The 14,749-nt window shown below is 32.9% G+C and overlaps 1 protein-coding gene across 7 annotated transcripts in view; it reads right to left on the bottom strand.

Annotated features, from left to right (window-relative positions):
• Usp25 (ubiquitin specific peptidase 25) overlaps positions 1-14,749 on the bottom strand; it is a 134,273-nt gene that overhangs the window by 24,863 nt on the left and 94,661 nt on the right. For 6 of the 7 annotated variants that reach the window (XM_078044478.1, XM_078044474.1, XM_078044475.1 and 3 more), the window contains one exon: positions 6,155-6,294. In XM_078044478.1, coding sequence (XP_077900604.1) covers positions 6,155-6,294 — 140 coding nt within the window. Of the gene's footprint in view, positions 1-1,641; positions 1,756-6,154; positions 6,295-14,749 lie in introns of all 7 variants that reach the window. The other variant, XM_078044480.1, reaches the window with a different exon arrangement.

Below are 14,749 nucleotides of genomic sequence, written 5' to 3'. Positions count from 1 at the left end.
TTTTTAATAGTTCCAAGATACATGCACTGTTAAAATGTCACTCCAACAAATTAAAAAACAAAATAAACAAAACATGACTCTGCCAAAACATAAGCACTTGCACAAGAAAACAGTGTTAATGATTAATCACAACTCTTAAATGCCAGAAGAATCCTTCTGCCATTTAGGTGCCTGATCAAGAAATTAACATTTTATCATTAAAAACATGGCAGTTTTCATAATTTTTAAGATCCAACATAGAAATAAAATAGTTATTTGGAGAACTAGGGTTGTAGGTCAGTGGTAGAGCACTCACCTAGCAAGTGTGAGGCACTGGGTTCAATTCTAAGTACCACATATAAATAAAATAAAGGTACATTGACAACTAAAAAAATTTTTTTAAAAAAATAGTTAACTGGAACAATGTGCACTATTAAGTACTGAGTATTTGTTTTCAGTACAGCTTATTATTCTTAGCTGTTTATATTTGTAAATATCTGCAAAATGAAAACTCAGTGCTCCACTAAAGCTATCTTAGAGCAATCAAGAGATTGTAGCTATTACCTTTGATTCACTGAACCTATTACTCATAGTTTTATTTTGGATTGTACATCAAGAGTTGCAATATATCTAACATCACCTGTTAGAGAAAATCCTCTGACCAGTTCCCATCTCACAAACTACTAATTATTCTTTTTATGGCCATGTTTTCTTACATTGACACAGTGATATTATTGTCTTTATGATACTTCTAATTTTGGGGATTAACTGTTACATAATAGTAATTATAACCTTGGAGTAAGTCTGCAAAAAAAGTTACTTGGAATAGAACATTTAATACGTACTCAATTTTCATGCACACGCATAAAAACTAACAACAGAATCAAAATATTTTGTTGTTTTTTTTTTCTAAATCACTTCACCTCCCCTATAAGCAAGGTCTCCTTTGCCATTACTATTCAGTAGCAGTTGCACTGGTGCTACTTAAAACAAAACAATTTTAAGAACCTTAAGAGAAGAGTGGAAAAGGGATGAAAATAATCTTTTGAATCTGATTCTGAAGAACACCATCATAAGAAATAAAAATGCCTCCAGACTATTGACATCTGAAAAAAAACTAGGTAGATAAGAATAATCAATGAGGAGATAGAGAAAAAATAACAAGGGGTGCCAAAGTGTGTAAGACACTGTGAGGCAATCATTCCACTCACAGTTATAGGGAGAGGGTATGGTGGCAAAAATACCAATTATCCAACTTGCAATCATGCTGCAGGATTTTCAGGTAGATAATGGTGGGCAAAATATAATAAGTTATTAAAGTAAAACAGAAAAGAAAAATAGAAGTTATTTTAAGTGCAAAAATTTTAATATAATTAAACCTTATTAATTTATCAACCTGAGAGTAAAAGGATTCTATTTCTGCAGAAAAAAATCGACTCCAAAAACATGTTTCTTGTATATTCTCTATATGTTCTACTTAAATTTTCATTTGACTCCAAAATTCTGTTAGTAAATGATAAAGCAGTTTCACACCACAGGTGGCAAAACTGTATGTTACGCAGCAACAGACATAGTGTGCAGGTATAGGCATGCCTAAAATACTTGTATTAAACAGCAAAAAGTAATAAGTTAGGGTGGTGCAGAGTACTGTCATAAAGGTACCTCATCATCATACCCCCCCTCCTTTGATTCAATCATGAATTTCCCTACGTGAGGAATCGCCACCTCTACAACTCGCTGGCTAGAAGGTAGTTGGCTTGTGGTATTTTCAGATTTCTGCAGAAGAAAATCATTGGTATGAGCATTAGAAAAGAGAGCAATAGAAACACAAAGCTGAAATTCATAGATTCTTCACTCTTTTAACAAGGCCGACATTTGCTAGATTTAATAAAATCAACCAAAACTAAAAATGAGAAGCAAAGTTTTAAATTAAATAGTAACACAAAAATCTCCAGTCTTTCCCAAACATTTAAAACTAGCTTTTTCACAAAGTACTTTCAACTCTAAGTACTTAAAAGTGATAAATATATAAAAATAATACTCAAGTTGTATTTCCTACTTTTGCTTGTTTGGCTGAAATAAAACAATTCATTAACTCCAAAAAGTTTTGCTTGCTATAAAAACAAGATTATGATCTTCTCTAAACCCAGCAGAGTTTCTAAGGTATTCTCCTTATGGTTTACCTTTCTAATAATTGATTGTATATAAAGTTAATTGCCCTATTCTGATGTGGTTAAACTCACTCTGTCCAACCTAGTATGTTTGAGTGTCCAACAAATTCTTGATATATGTACATCTTAAGTGTCCAAGGAATTGTTGAAACTAAGGACAAGTTGCTAGAAAGTAATAATCATTTTTAACAACTCAATCACATTTATTCCTTTTTATCTTTTCATTGTTAATAAATTCTATGCATCCCACTAATTCATACTAACAGAATGTCAGTGTGAAATTTAGAATAGTCCACTCAAAACCAAGATTCATTAAAAATACTATTTGGATTTTACATAGTCTTATTTTATTGAAAGACTGAAAACTGGCATATCCACTATTTATTAAGAAGCAAATGTCAAAAAAAGAAATGTGCCTGAAAGCAGCTTATTTAAGTAATTTCAATTTACATTGGGTTTTCCTAAGCAAAGAAAAACCTAAGAATAATAAGGCATTTTACTTTCATTTGAAGTACAGGCAAATTTTGGTGAGATAAACATTTTCTGACTTTCTAGAAGTATAAAATTCTGAAACAGTTTAATTAAACAATAAAACAAAACTAATGACCAAGACCATTACTGCCTCTTTCATAAAAAATGTTGTTTCATTTTTAGAAAATGTTTCCTTACTTCTCAGAATCCTCAACTTTTCAAGAAGAAATAAGCAACCTACATTGCTGCTGTGATCAGGAGATAATAGTCAGCTAACCCAAACCCTAGTGTATAAGTTGTTTTACAAACTACAATTATTACCAATATTATACTATTTTATTATATGCTTGAAGTTATTTGAATAATTATAACTCAATATTACTACCATATATAATCTATAGAGATATGCTCAAAATCAAGAATTTTTGGTTCTTCTAGAATATGAGAAGAATTTTGCTGGGTCTCCATTCACAAGAGTGAAACATAATCAGGTAGAGTAAGAAATCTGTACGGAGTTTGTGATGATTAATTCCCATTAGCAAACCAATCCCAAAAAAAAAAAAAACACATAACTATCTTAAGTACAGAAATACAAACTTAAAGCAAATATCAACTGGGAAATGTATTACTTAGAATTCTGGTCATTATAAAACAACATATTACCTTATAAGGAAAAAACTGCAGTAGGGGTTTTAGAAGGATTTCCTGTTAAAGAGTTTCAATAGCATAATGCTGATAAAAGTCAAACAAGGGAAGAAACTTTAGCAGCATAAAATAATTCACTACCATTTATCAAATTTAAATTTACTAAAGTACTATAAATATTTTTTCATATAAGGAATTAAGGGTTCACTGAAACAAAGTACATGTTGATCTTTCTCTATTATTTTCAGACCTCAAATGAACACATAAAGAAAGGCTAAACTTGAAAAGTTAAAAATCAAATATCTCAGTCAATAAAGGGCAAAAATAATTAAAATATAAAAACTTTTATTAATTTCTTGAAATCTATTAACTATAAGACTTTTCAAAAGGGATTTCATCTGAAGGGTGGTTAAAAAGATATAGAACTATAATAATATGAACATATTAATTAATATGTCATCCCTTTCAGCAATTCAACTATGGGGAATCTAAGGAAATATAGCTGGAAATAGGAACAAAATTGTGTTTTTACAGCCTATTTACAATAATATAAAAGTAGAAACAAACACACAGTGGAAGAATGGATTAAGAAAACAATTTACTCAGTGGAATAACACTCAGCAGTGCGTTTTTTTTTTTTTTTAAATGCATTTGTAACAGAAGGAAATGATTATGTTACAAGGTTAGGTGGATGAAAGAAAAAAAGGCAAGATACAAAATTTCATATGAAGTCACAATTCAACTACAAAACTAAGCCCCAAAATTATGTTTAAAAATAAGAGTGAAAAAAAAAAAACAAATAAGCAAGTGAGGGGAAAAAAAATCATATACTTAAAAGCCCAATCACTGACTTTCAGCAGTAAGTGGGACTATGCATGATTCTTTCTTAGAGTCTATTTTTTATAATTTTTAAAATATCCTGAAGTAGTCCATGTAAAATTAAGGACATTGTTCTAGAAACAAACTGTCTAAACATTTGGAGACTGTCTACAGTTTCTGGAATTCTAAGCTTTCCTGGGAATTTTCTTATTCTAAGGCTGGAACTTAATATGTTGTAAAATGGCTAGAACTGAAGTAACAGAAGGAACTTTCGAGTCTACTGGATGATATGCCAGGAGCTGTAAAATGTTCTTCATTAACTCTATAATCACCCCCACTTTATGGAGAACTGAGACTTAGAGAAATTAAGCAAATTTTCAAGGTTGAAATAGTAGTAAAAAAAATGATCAGTATTTAAAAACCCAAAAACACCTGATCCCAAAGTTTGAAGACTCTTAATTTGGTTTCTAATATATACTAAATTTAAATGTGAAAAATACATTATGGATGACCATGAGACCAACAACCACACTTCTGATAGCCAACACTAACAAATTTTTAGATGTGCTGGAGGATCAAATAGACAGTGGGACGAACTCTACATGCTACCCAGAAGATAAGGTAGATAAATATTCATGCTGTTTTTCTATCATAATCACTTACTACCATCCTCTTTTTTAAAGTAGAGATAATGCAGTAGATTGCTAGTTTATGATTCCCACAGTAATCAAAATTTAAGTGCTGATTTCTGTGAATTTAAATTACAGATGATTAGTCAAACTAAAAAAAAATGACTCTACATTAAGCTAAGTAATGATTTTAAGTTTTCTGATAGTAGCTAAAAGGATGACATTTATTAACTCTATTTTAGGTTTTAACAAATCAAAGTTTGTAGCAAGAGCCTTATTAGTTATTATTATTTTTTTAAATACAGGGCAAAAATATTTTTCCTTTGTATTTCTTTCTTTCTTTTTCCTTTCCTTTTCTCATTTCCCCAAGAAGCATAATTCCCAGATCCATTAAGCAAAGTATTTCCCAAGAAAAGATTAAACATTAGCAGATGTTGATCTTAAGTTTACTGATAGCCTCTAAAGCATCTGAAAAATTTGGAAATATAAAAAAATCTATTATACTTAATGTACTTTTAAATGGTAAGATGATATTAATACATTTTCAAATTGTAAATAAATTCTGATTATTTAGTTCATGAAAACACAACTGACATAATACTTTATTTACTGGACATTTTAGTTAAGTGAGGTCATATCATATTGAAGGTCTCATGATAGGTTATTGTTCAGACTGAGCTCACTCACTGAGAAAACTATGTATTGAAAATTATGGATTTTCCTGCTATTTTTAGTTTTACAGGAGAGAATTCTTCAAATACTTAAAGGAGCCACCATAAAATGTACATTAGTACTCTTTACATTTCCTAGTTAAGTAAAGGATCAATGACTACAGAAATTCAATGCTTTTGTAGTACCAAACAGCATTCCTCAGGAGGTCATATTTACTGATAAAATAACAAAACACCACTATGCTCAATTGAGTGTTATAAAAAGAGAAACTTGAAAACACAAAATAATGACAATTGTTTCACAGGATACTCTGTAACTATGCACAAACTTCTTGGAACATCATATTTATCCTGATAATAGTGCTCTAATCTACAGTATGTAGTAGTCTTACTACAAACACATTTCATGGAACAATGGAATTTATATCATAAATTTCCAACTATTTAAATGTAAGTAGATTACAGATGGAGGGAAGGGAAAGGCACTGGAGAAAGAGTTGTTGCTTTTGTTAAGTTCCAAGTCAAATGGACAATTTTGTCTATGATTATGATTCTTCATAATTTGACAGGTAGAAACTTAACAGAAAAGCATCCTTAAAAGAATAAGCTAAGGAAATTACATCCCAGGGGTCAGGCGACTTGTCCCCGGTTCAGACACCATAGCAGAGCCGGAAGTGGCCTTCTCTCCTGGCTCGGGCCGCTTTCAATTGCACTGGAGGAAATGTTGTGAGCCTGGCTATGTTCAGAGAGCCAAAAGAAAAGTTCTTACCGACTGCAAAACTGTTTCAGGACTTTTATCTTCATGCTCATGTGATGCCTTGGTAATTATTCGAATAGTTTCTTCTTTCAAGTGCTTTGAGAAATCACTTCTTGATGGCTGCTCTAGATATTCTGGTTCTCCTGCTTGTGCTTCATGAGAAAAGAATCAATTGTATATCTAATATGAATCACAGAGTCTAAACTAGGTTGAATGTGTTATTTATATCTAATAACCAAATTTTAGTCTTCTATTTAAAATAAAATACATCCTCCAATATATAGCACTTCCCCCAAAAAATTTACCCAAAAAACCCCAAAATGACACAAAACCAAAAAACCAGAGTACCAAAAGTACTGAAATAATTATACAGAAAGCACTCACTACAGTTGTAAGTTAAGAAATTCACAGTACATTTTTCTGGAATGAGAAGTACCAAAACCTCATTCTGGAAAAATCTCCAGCATTTTATAAAACAAAAACAAATAAACAAACAAACTTTCTTTTGGTTTGTACAACAATCCTGGGCTGGCTTTCCATGGAAGATAAAACATCTTTTCATACACCTACCTGACAAAATCCTAACCCTGAACAAACCTAACCTATTTTTTCTGAACCTGACCCTGGCAGCTGAGTACTAGAAAGAAAAGCAAGCACAAATTGGCAAACTAGTGGTAATATAATTCACGACTTCAAATACCATCCACGTAAACACTTTCAAAGTCATCTCTAACTCCTACCTATCTTTTGAGCTCCAGACCCACAAATCCAACAACACTCTTAATATCTACTGGGTATTTCATAGCTAATCTCCAAATTCACATATGACCTAGGAGAATAAAGCTATCAGTGGAGCTTCTGTCCCTGTCTCAAACGTCACCTTGTGTCCTTTGCTCACAAGGTCCACATGTGAGCCTTTTTTTCTTTCCCTAGTACACTGAAGGAGAAGTTTACCTTCCAACATTTGGAATTCTCCACATATTCTTCCCTCTGCCTTTAGGCTCACACACACTCTTACACTTCTCATATAGTAACTTTTGCTTAAATAACAATTCTGTATGGAAGTGTGGCTGGACTACAACAGCCCCCCACCACAGCAGGATTTCTCAGCCTCAGCATTGTTGAGATTTTCATTCAGATAACTTTGTGGTGTGAAGGATTGTCCTGTGGACCCCAGCATCTATGCACTTGGTGCCTCTAATACTGTTCCCTTCTCTCAAAGTATGACAACCAAAAATGTCTCCTGCCTCGTAAAATGTCTACTCAATGACAAAATCATTCCCAGGTGGAAACCATTGCTCTGAAGAAAATTAAACTTTCCTTTTAAGTATCATTTACCACAATCATAACATTATTATTATTATTATTATTATTATTATTTATTATATTTGTTTAAAGTCCACATGCCCTGCTAAACTGGAAGAATCACATGAGCAGAGATGCCATCTTCTTTTTGTACTCCTAATTCTTCAATGTCTAGCATAAAATAGGAACATTATAATGGAATGAATGAATCAATAAGTTAGTGAATGGATATAAAGAATAAGAAGGTACTGTAATCTTTTCATATTGGTGATAAGAGTCCTTGTCAATTACCTTATAAAACATAATAGGGCTACTGTCATCCTCCCTAATGCTCTTTAAATTCAGAAATCAAAGGGAAATATTAATCACAAAGGAGTACTACTACGATGTGAAGATATATGCGGGCCATTCATGTGACCAATAATTTTAATTAAAGCATTTAACTATGTGCCAGGCACAGGGAATGTGAATATGACAAAAGAGCCAATCTCATCTCCAACAAGTTTCAGTCAATGTGGAGAAAGTCACTAACCAAATAATCACAGATATAAATTGAAGCAATATTTTGACAATACATTAAGGAACAAAATCAGGGTAGAGTGGTATGTTTGGGCAATTTAGTTAGTGGGTATGTTTGGGCAATTTGGTTAGTGGGATACAGGTTAAAGTGACCTTTAAAAGCTGAAGGATACATGAGTTGTTTCACAAGAGAGAAGAACAAAAAGGCCAAGGAATGAGCATGAGCTGAATCTAGAATGGGTGGTAGGGCTGGAATACAGTGTCTGAGTGGAGACATGGCAATAGATGACACAGGTAGAGCAAAAACATCAATAGCCTTGATGTCATGTAAAGTGTTGAGAGTTAATAGGAAGTGAGCTAAGTATTAAATATAATGGCAACATGATAAATTAAAAAAAAAACTTCTGGAGGTAAAGTGTAGCTCAGATGGAGAATTCTTGTTCAGTATGCATAAGATCTTGGGCTCAATCTTCAACACAAGTTAAAAACAAAAACAAAAACAAACCTCTGGTTACAATGTGAAGAATGGATTAGAGAGGAGAGTAAAATTCGAGGTCAGTAATGGAACATGGGGATATTAGAGCAATATGTAAGAAAAATGACTGTACTTCTAGATAGCAGAGCTCTAAAAGTAGAAAACAGTGGCTAAGTTCAAGACATATTTTGGACACAAAGGATTAAAAGCTACACATTAAGATGATTCTAAATTTTTGGCATAAATAACTTGGATGCGATAACTAACACTATTAAAAAACAAAATAAAACACCAGAGGTGGTGTTATAAGTTAGAAATGAGTAGACATGAGGTGTCCCCCCAAAAGTTCCTGTTGTAAGACAACACAAGAAAGTTTAGAAGTAAAACAATTGGGTTATGACAGTTTTAACCCAATCAGTATACTAATCCCCTGATAGGGATTAACTGGGTGCTAATTGTAGGCAGATAGGATGTAGCTGGAGGAGATGTAGCTGTAGTAAAGAGAGCTCTCTGACTCCTAATCATCATGTCTGGAGCCACTTCCCTCCACCACACTCTTTTGTCACGATGTTCTTGGAGCCCTGAGGAATGGAGCCAGCTGACTATGGACTAAGAAATTGCAAGCTACAAATAAACTTTCCTCCTCTAAACTTGTTTTTGTAAGGTCTTTTGGTCACAGTTGTGTTGTGAGAAGCTGAAAATAAGTGGGAATGCATAAATGTGTACAACAAAGGAGAAACACTGAAGAAGTTAAATGTCCTCATATATGAACAGTACCTGACTTTGGACTGACTGCAACACACTCTATGCCCCTGCACAATGGGCAAGGTAAGGCAAATCTTAGGTACCACCAGTTTAGCAGTGCATCTGCTTATAGAAGGTTTCATTACAATCAAATTGTATTTGATTAACACAGTGAAATCCACCTATGTCACCAGGGCCCAACGTTTTCTTCCACAAACAAGATTGAGTCCAAAATCCTTATAAGTAATATCAAATTATTTTACCCAAATGCCACATAGAACTATTTTTTCTAGAGCTTTCCCTGTGTATATACTTCCCAGGGAACTGATCTGAATGCTGCTAGAGCCCACAGTATGTAAACCTACACAGATTTAGCACTCAGAGGTTGAAATCAGAAACCCAAACTACACATCCAGTTTACTGAACCTGTGCCATTTTCTGTACTGTGCTAGGTTTTTACATACTTCATTCATTTTAAGAAATCCCCAGAAGAATCAGATAAATATACTCTATTATAATACAAGTTGCTAAATGAAATAATAGCTATGCATAAGGCCCTATAAAAGAACTATAGCCCCAATACACACACTTGGGATGGTGTGGCATGCTAACAAAGACTCTCCAGAAGAAATGCCAGCTGAGAGGCTCTTGAAGAATTTGTTGAGAGGATTATCTGGGAGATGTGAAAAAAGACAATTCCAAGCAGAAGGAACAGAATAAGCAAAACCACTGTAAGGGCAGATGAGAGATTAATAAAATCTCTGCAACTAAGGAGCCTTTCCGGTGGTAAGAAAGCTAAAATATAAATAAAATAAAGAGTGCTATAATAAATTTGGTAGCAGGAATGGATTGGGGTGACCTAAAAGACAAAGTCTATGGGATATGTAGATGATCTTAAAGAATGGGCAAATATTGATGATACAAGGAAATTTTTAAGATGAAGCATACTTTATAAGTAATCCCATGTTGATAAAAAGCATGTAGGAAAAATGATAAGTAATCTGATTAAGATGAAATATAAAGTACTCATAGGGAAGTATTCTTGGAAGAATAACAGGAATCAGATGATAATCAAGTTCCTCATTTTAAAAAAAAGTTTTGTCATCATTTTATCAAATCAAAAGAGTAAAAATATATTTACCGTAACAAACAAATAAAATGAGGTCAATTAAAAGCTCTTTCCACTATCCAGAGACAAATGGGCTCCTATCTGTTTCAGGTCCTACCTGTTTCCAGACATTTTATATATATATATATTTTAATGAAAAAGAACTATTTGGTATACATGGCTTTTAACTTAAATAACCAGCATTTTCATATCAATATAATGTTTTTGGTTCTGGATGAAGGTTTCATACAACTAAAACTTCAACATAACATTTAAATAACTTCTATTTCATTGTTAACAGCAGCAAGACAAAAATGATTGGCTTTTCCTATATAAACACACACAATCATTTTTATTTATTTATAACTATTATAAAAACCTCACCCTTGCAGGCCTAAATAAATGGTAGGAACTTAATAAAGAGACCATGCTGTTTTTTGCATCTACTTTATGGTCTCAATGGCACTTTATATACTAACTAACTTAATTTAATGTCTTGTTCAAACTACAAATGGGAAGACAGGTGTTGACAACTTTTGCAACACTCATTTTTCTTAATTCCTGGAAATTTTCTTGACTCCCTACCTGCTACAAATTTCTAATGCATTAATTTCACCATGAGTGACCAACTCTCTATGGAGGTATATAACATAACCCAAAATATCTTCTCAAATCATTTGTTCCATGAGTGGCACCCTGAGACTTCAAATAAGTGGCATCCAAGTAAGAGATTTTCCAGACAGGTTGTGTAACAGCAGTGTTATTCACTTGAGTTGCTGTTACAAAAGGCAGGGCCTTCTGAGAGCACTCTTAGCTGCTTACTTGGAGTACCTTCATATCAGAGATTAAAGGGGTTTGGGGAGATTATTACTTGTGTGTATTACCTAAGTATGATCTTCAACATTTTACCAAGTGGTAAAACTCAACCATCAATTAGCTTTCCATTAAATGTAAGAATATGCTCTTGATCAACTGTAAGAAAAAAAGTAACATCTCAATTACCTTTTAAAAGTACTTATTTCTTGATTTTCTAAAGAGTCATTATAATCACATTGTAGGAGATTTCAGGAAGATTATTTGGCAGATATGTAGACCACCCATTCTAGAAACATATTGAAAATCAATAATTCCCTAAAAGCAGCCAGTAGAGAGCCATACTAGGCTGCATTGATTCACAGGTGGAACTTTTAGGACTTCACATTCCTGGGTACCACTCTAAATACAATCTCTGGGGTATAAAGAATACAGATTTAAGAACAGTAGTTGTACTTAAAATTACTTCTGAATAGAGAGCTACATCCTCCTACACACTTCAACAGCCTCTCACTGTAAATCACTTTGGCTATCCCCCTGAGATCGTGCATTCTCCAACAATGAGGACCATGCCTAGGACATCCTTGTTGGACTCCACAGGGAAAGAACTCAGTTTAGAAAGGAACTCAGGGCATCTACCATAGGTAGATGAGATACTGACGATATTTTGTTTCTACCTGGTTTTACCCTTAAGGAACTAAATGTACTTGTCTAGAAAAAAGCTTTTTTTTTTTTTAGACAGTGTTCATAGAAGTCCTAAAGTCAATTTTGCCTCTCATCTCTAAATAAATTCATGAAACTTTATGGTACACATTTCATATCAATCTTAACTATTTTTATCTTATTTTTCATGTCAGTTTCTTGTTTTTCTTTTTCATAATCTGGGTATGCTATATATACTGTAACTACTCCAAATACTTTTGGTTAAGATAGGAACAACACAAGTAAACTAATAATTCCAAAAAATGTTCTTCTCTCCTTCAGAATAATCTCTCTTGTATATAATTACACCTACAGTCATGTTGCTTTACCAGAGAATAACCTCTGAATTATCTGAAGATTTTTAATAAATACAAATTCCAGATCTTCCCTCCAGAGATTCTGATTCATTCCATAAGTCTTAGGTGGAGAGTACTGAATCTACTCAGAGAAAACTCCAATTGGTAATTTTTATATGTACACCCATGGCAAAGAACTGCTGCCCAGAAAGATACATAAAAGTATTCAGCTAAGATTTTCTTTGCAGTAAACAGATTGTGGCAGGTGGCATGAAATAAAAAAATAACATGTTACCGAAACTTTTATTGCAGTTTCGGGAAGTGATGAATGGTACTGTAGAATTAATGCCAATGGACTTCCTGGCCATGTGAGCAGAAGAGAAAAATACTGATTTGATTAATATATATTATAATATAATTATTTGGAATGTCATTCAGTAGAAATTGGATTTTAATTGGTTCTTCTGTTACAGCTTTACTGAGAAGATTTTTCAGGGAAATAAGGAAAATTTTATGAATAAGATTTCCTTGAATTATTAGTCATAGTGTAAACCTGAAAGATGTCAACTATAGGTTCTCTCTTAGATGCTGGAAGCATTCAAGCAGATTAAGCAAATTACCTACTTTGAAAAATAAGAAAAGAAATAGGAAGAAGACGGCAAAAGCATTCAAGTAAAATTTCTCTACTAAGGAGATAAATGATTCTAGTGAAATATTACATTTATTCAATTGTATATGCTAAACTCCCCTGAAATAGAGGATGAATTAATTAATTAATATGATAGCAAAGATAATATAGTAATAAAATAAATTTTCTAAAAGCAATCTCACTTTCTACATCTCAAACTTGGTTCATTCTACTTCTACCAAATCAAACAAAATGCATATTTCATCCAGAAGCCATAATGCTTCCTGTAGAGGTAGTACTGCCACTGTTTTCTAAACCCTTGGTCTGTTAGATTATTTTATATGACTTGAGCATTTATCTTTTAGCTATTTTGGTTCCTCTCAGAAATATATCTGCCTTCAATCAAAAGCTAATTTCAGCAGTAAAAGAGACATAAAAACATATGCCAAAAATTAGTACTGAATTTAAAAAAAATAACAAAACACCATGCAAAGTATATGGTGGGAAGTACTGATCATGAAAAAAAGGTGTGGGGCACATGAATATGGCTTTTTACACCAGAGAAAATAAAATTACAACTATAAAAGGTAAAACAAGGCAGGTCCTTATCAAATAGGGATATTTGGGGGAATATATATTAGTTTGACTCCATAATGGAGTTGAGTGACAGTAGAAATAAAATGTGTTAACCCTAAATATGGAGACTAACAACTAACAGACAAAATGAAAAGCAGAAGGCTATGCAGAATTTAACATTTTGCTTTCACAAAATATAGATGAACCAGGAATAAAGTAGATCAAGCAATGAATAATGCATTCACTATGCCTGAGGTCTTAGGGACTACTAGCACACAGTTTAATTATGTAGCCTTTTCCTCCTACTAAGAGCAAGTTGAGAAAAATCACATGTGAATTGCCTTAAGGGAAGAACAACACAAAAACTCCATCTTGGGCAATTCTAGACAATGGTCTATGAAGGATATGAACAGAAGACCAATATAATGTCACAAAGGGATGGAATTGGGTTAAAAATGAAAGGAACTGATTTGAACCAAAAAACTCTTTTGTTCATGAACTGAAATTGATAAAATCATGAACTGAAATAGATTTCTATGCATGCATGAGTTTGTCTGGATGAACACAAATACTATGTATAACCAAAGAGCTCTAATAAAATAAAATAACCTCTTGATATCTCCTGAATCTACATCGTTGTGGACACATGGAGCATTGCCTGCTCTGTGTGGCAGCTGTGGATGTCTGGGAAGAAAGTAAAATCCTACATAACCATAGAGTCTTCCCAGTGGTGACACTCAAGTACACTATGTGATGTTTAAGTATCCAAATGTGGGTATCTTTGTTGGCATAATATCATTACCTGGGTCTTTTTTAAAATTCTGAACTATCTGCCTAAAATCAAAATCAGTGACTCAACTATTCAATTTATAATTTTAAAAAGTCAAGAATGTGAACAGATTTGTGCATGCCTAAATACCATAATGTGGTATTGCAAGTTTTTCACTAAAAAAACAATTCCACCTAACTCTCTAAATGATAATTCTGAAACCCACCTACATAATGCTGCATGTAAATCAGTCTATTTAAAAAAATGAAATAAAAAAAACCCTGAAATGCTTCCTTAAAAAATAAAACACTCAGATCTTGCAACAACAACAAAGGTTATTAAGAAAATATCCACTCAATGTGATAGGAAAAATGAGAGAGAGATAAATTTGAGAAAATTACCTAGGTTTAATTCATATCTTCTCATTTCCCCAATGACTACAGAGAACTAGCACTTCTCTATAGCAGGAAATAATCCTAACCTAAACTATATTACAACTCTGTGATGATTAAATTGACTTTTTAAAAGGATCTAAAGATTTCCAACTTTACTGGAACACATTTTCTTTATTTTTGCTGTGTTTCTTTTCAGTATTTTATTGATTTCATCAGCTAATGTTTGAGAATAGCTGTGCTTTCTGTGGTAATGGGGATTAAATCCAGGGATGCTCTA

Source organism: Ictidomys tridecemlineatus, chromosome 3, assembly GCF_052094955.1.
Source record: "Ictidomys tridecemlineatus isolate mIctTri1 chromosome 3, mIctTri1.hap1, whole genome shotgun sequence".
Taxonomy (NCBI): Eukaryota; Metazoa; Chordata; class Mammalia; order Rodentia; family Sciuridae; genus Ictidomys; species Ictidomys tridecemlineatus.
Note: the sequence above shows the minus strand (reverse complement) of the source record. Positions and strands in the feature narration are given on the sequence as shown.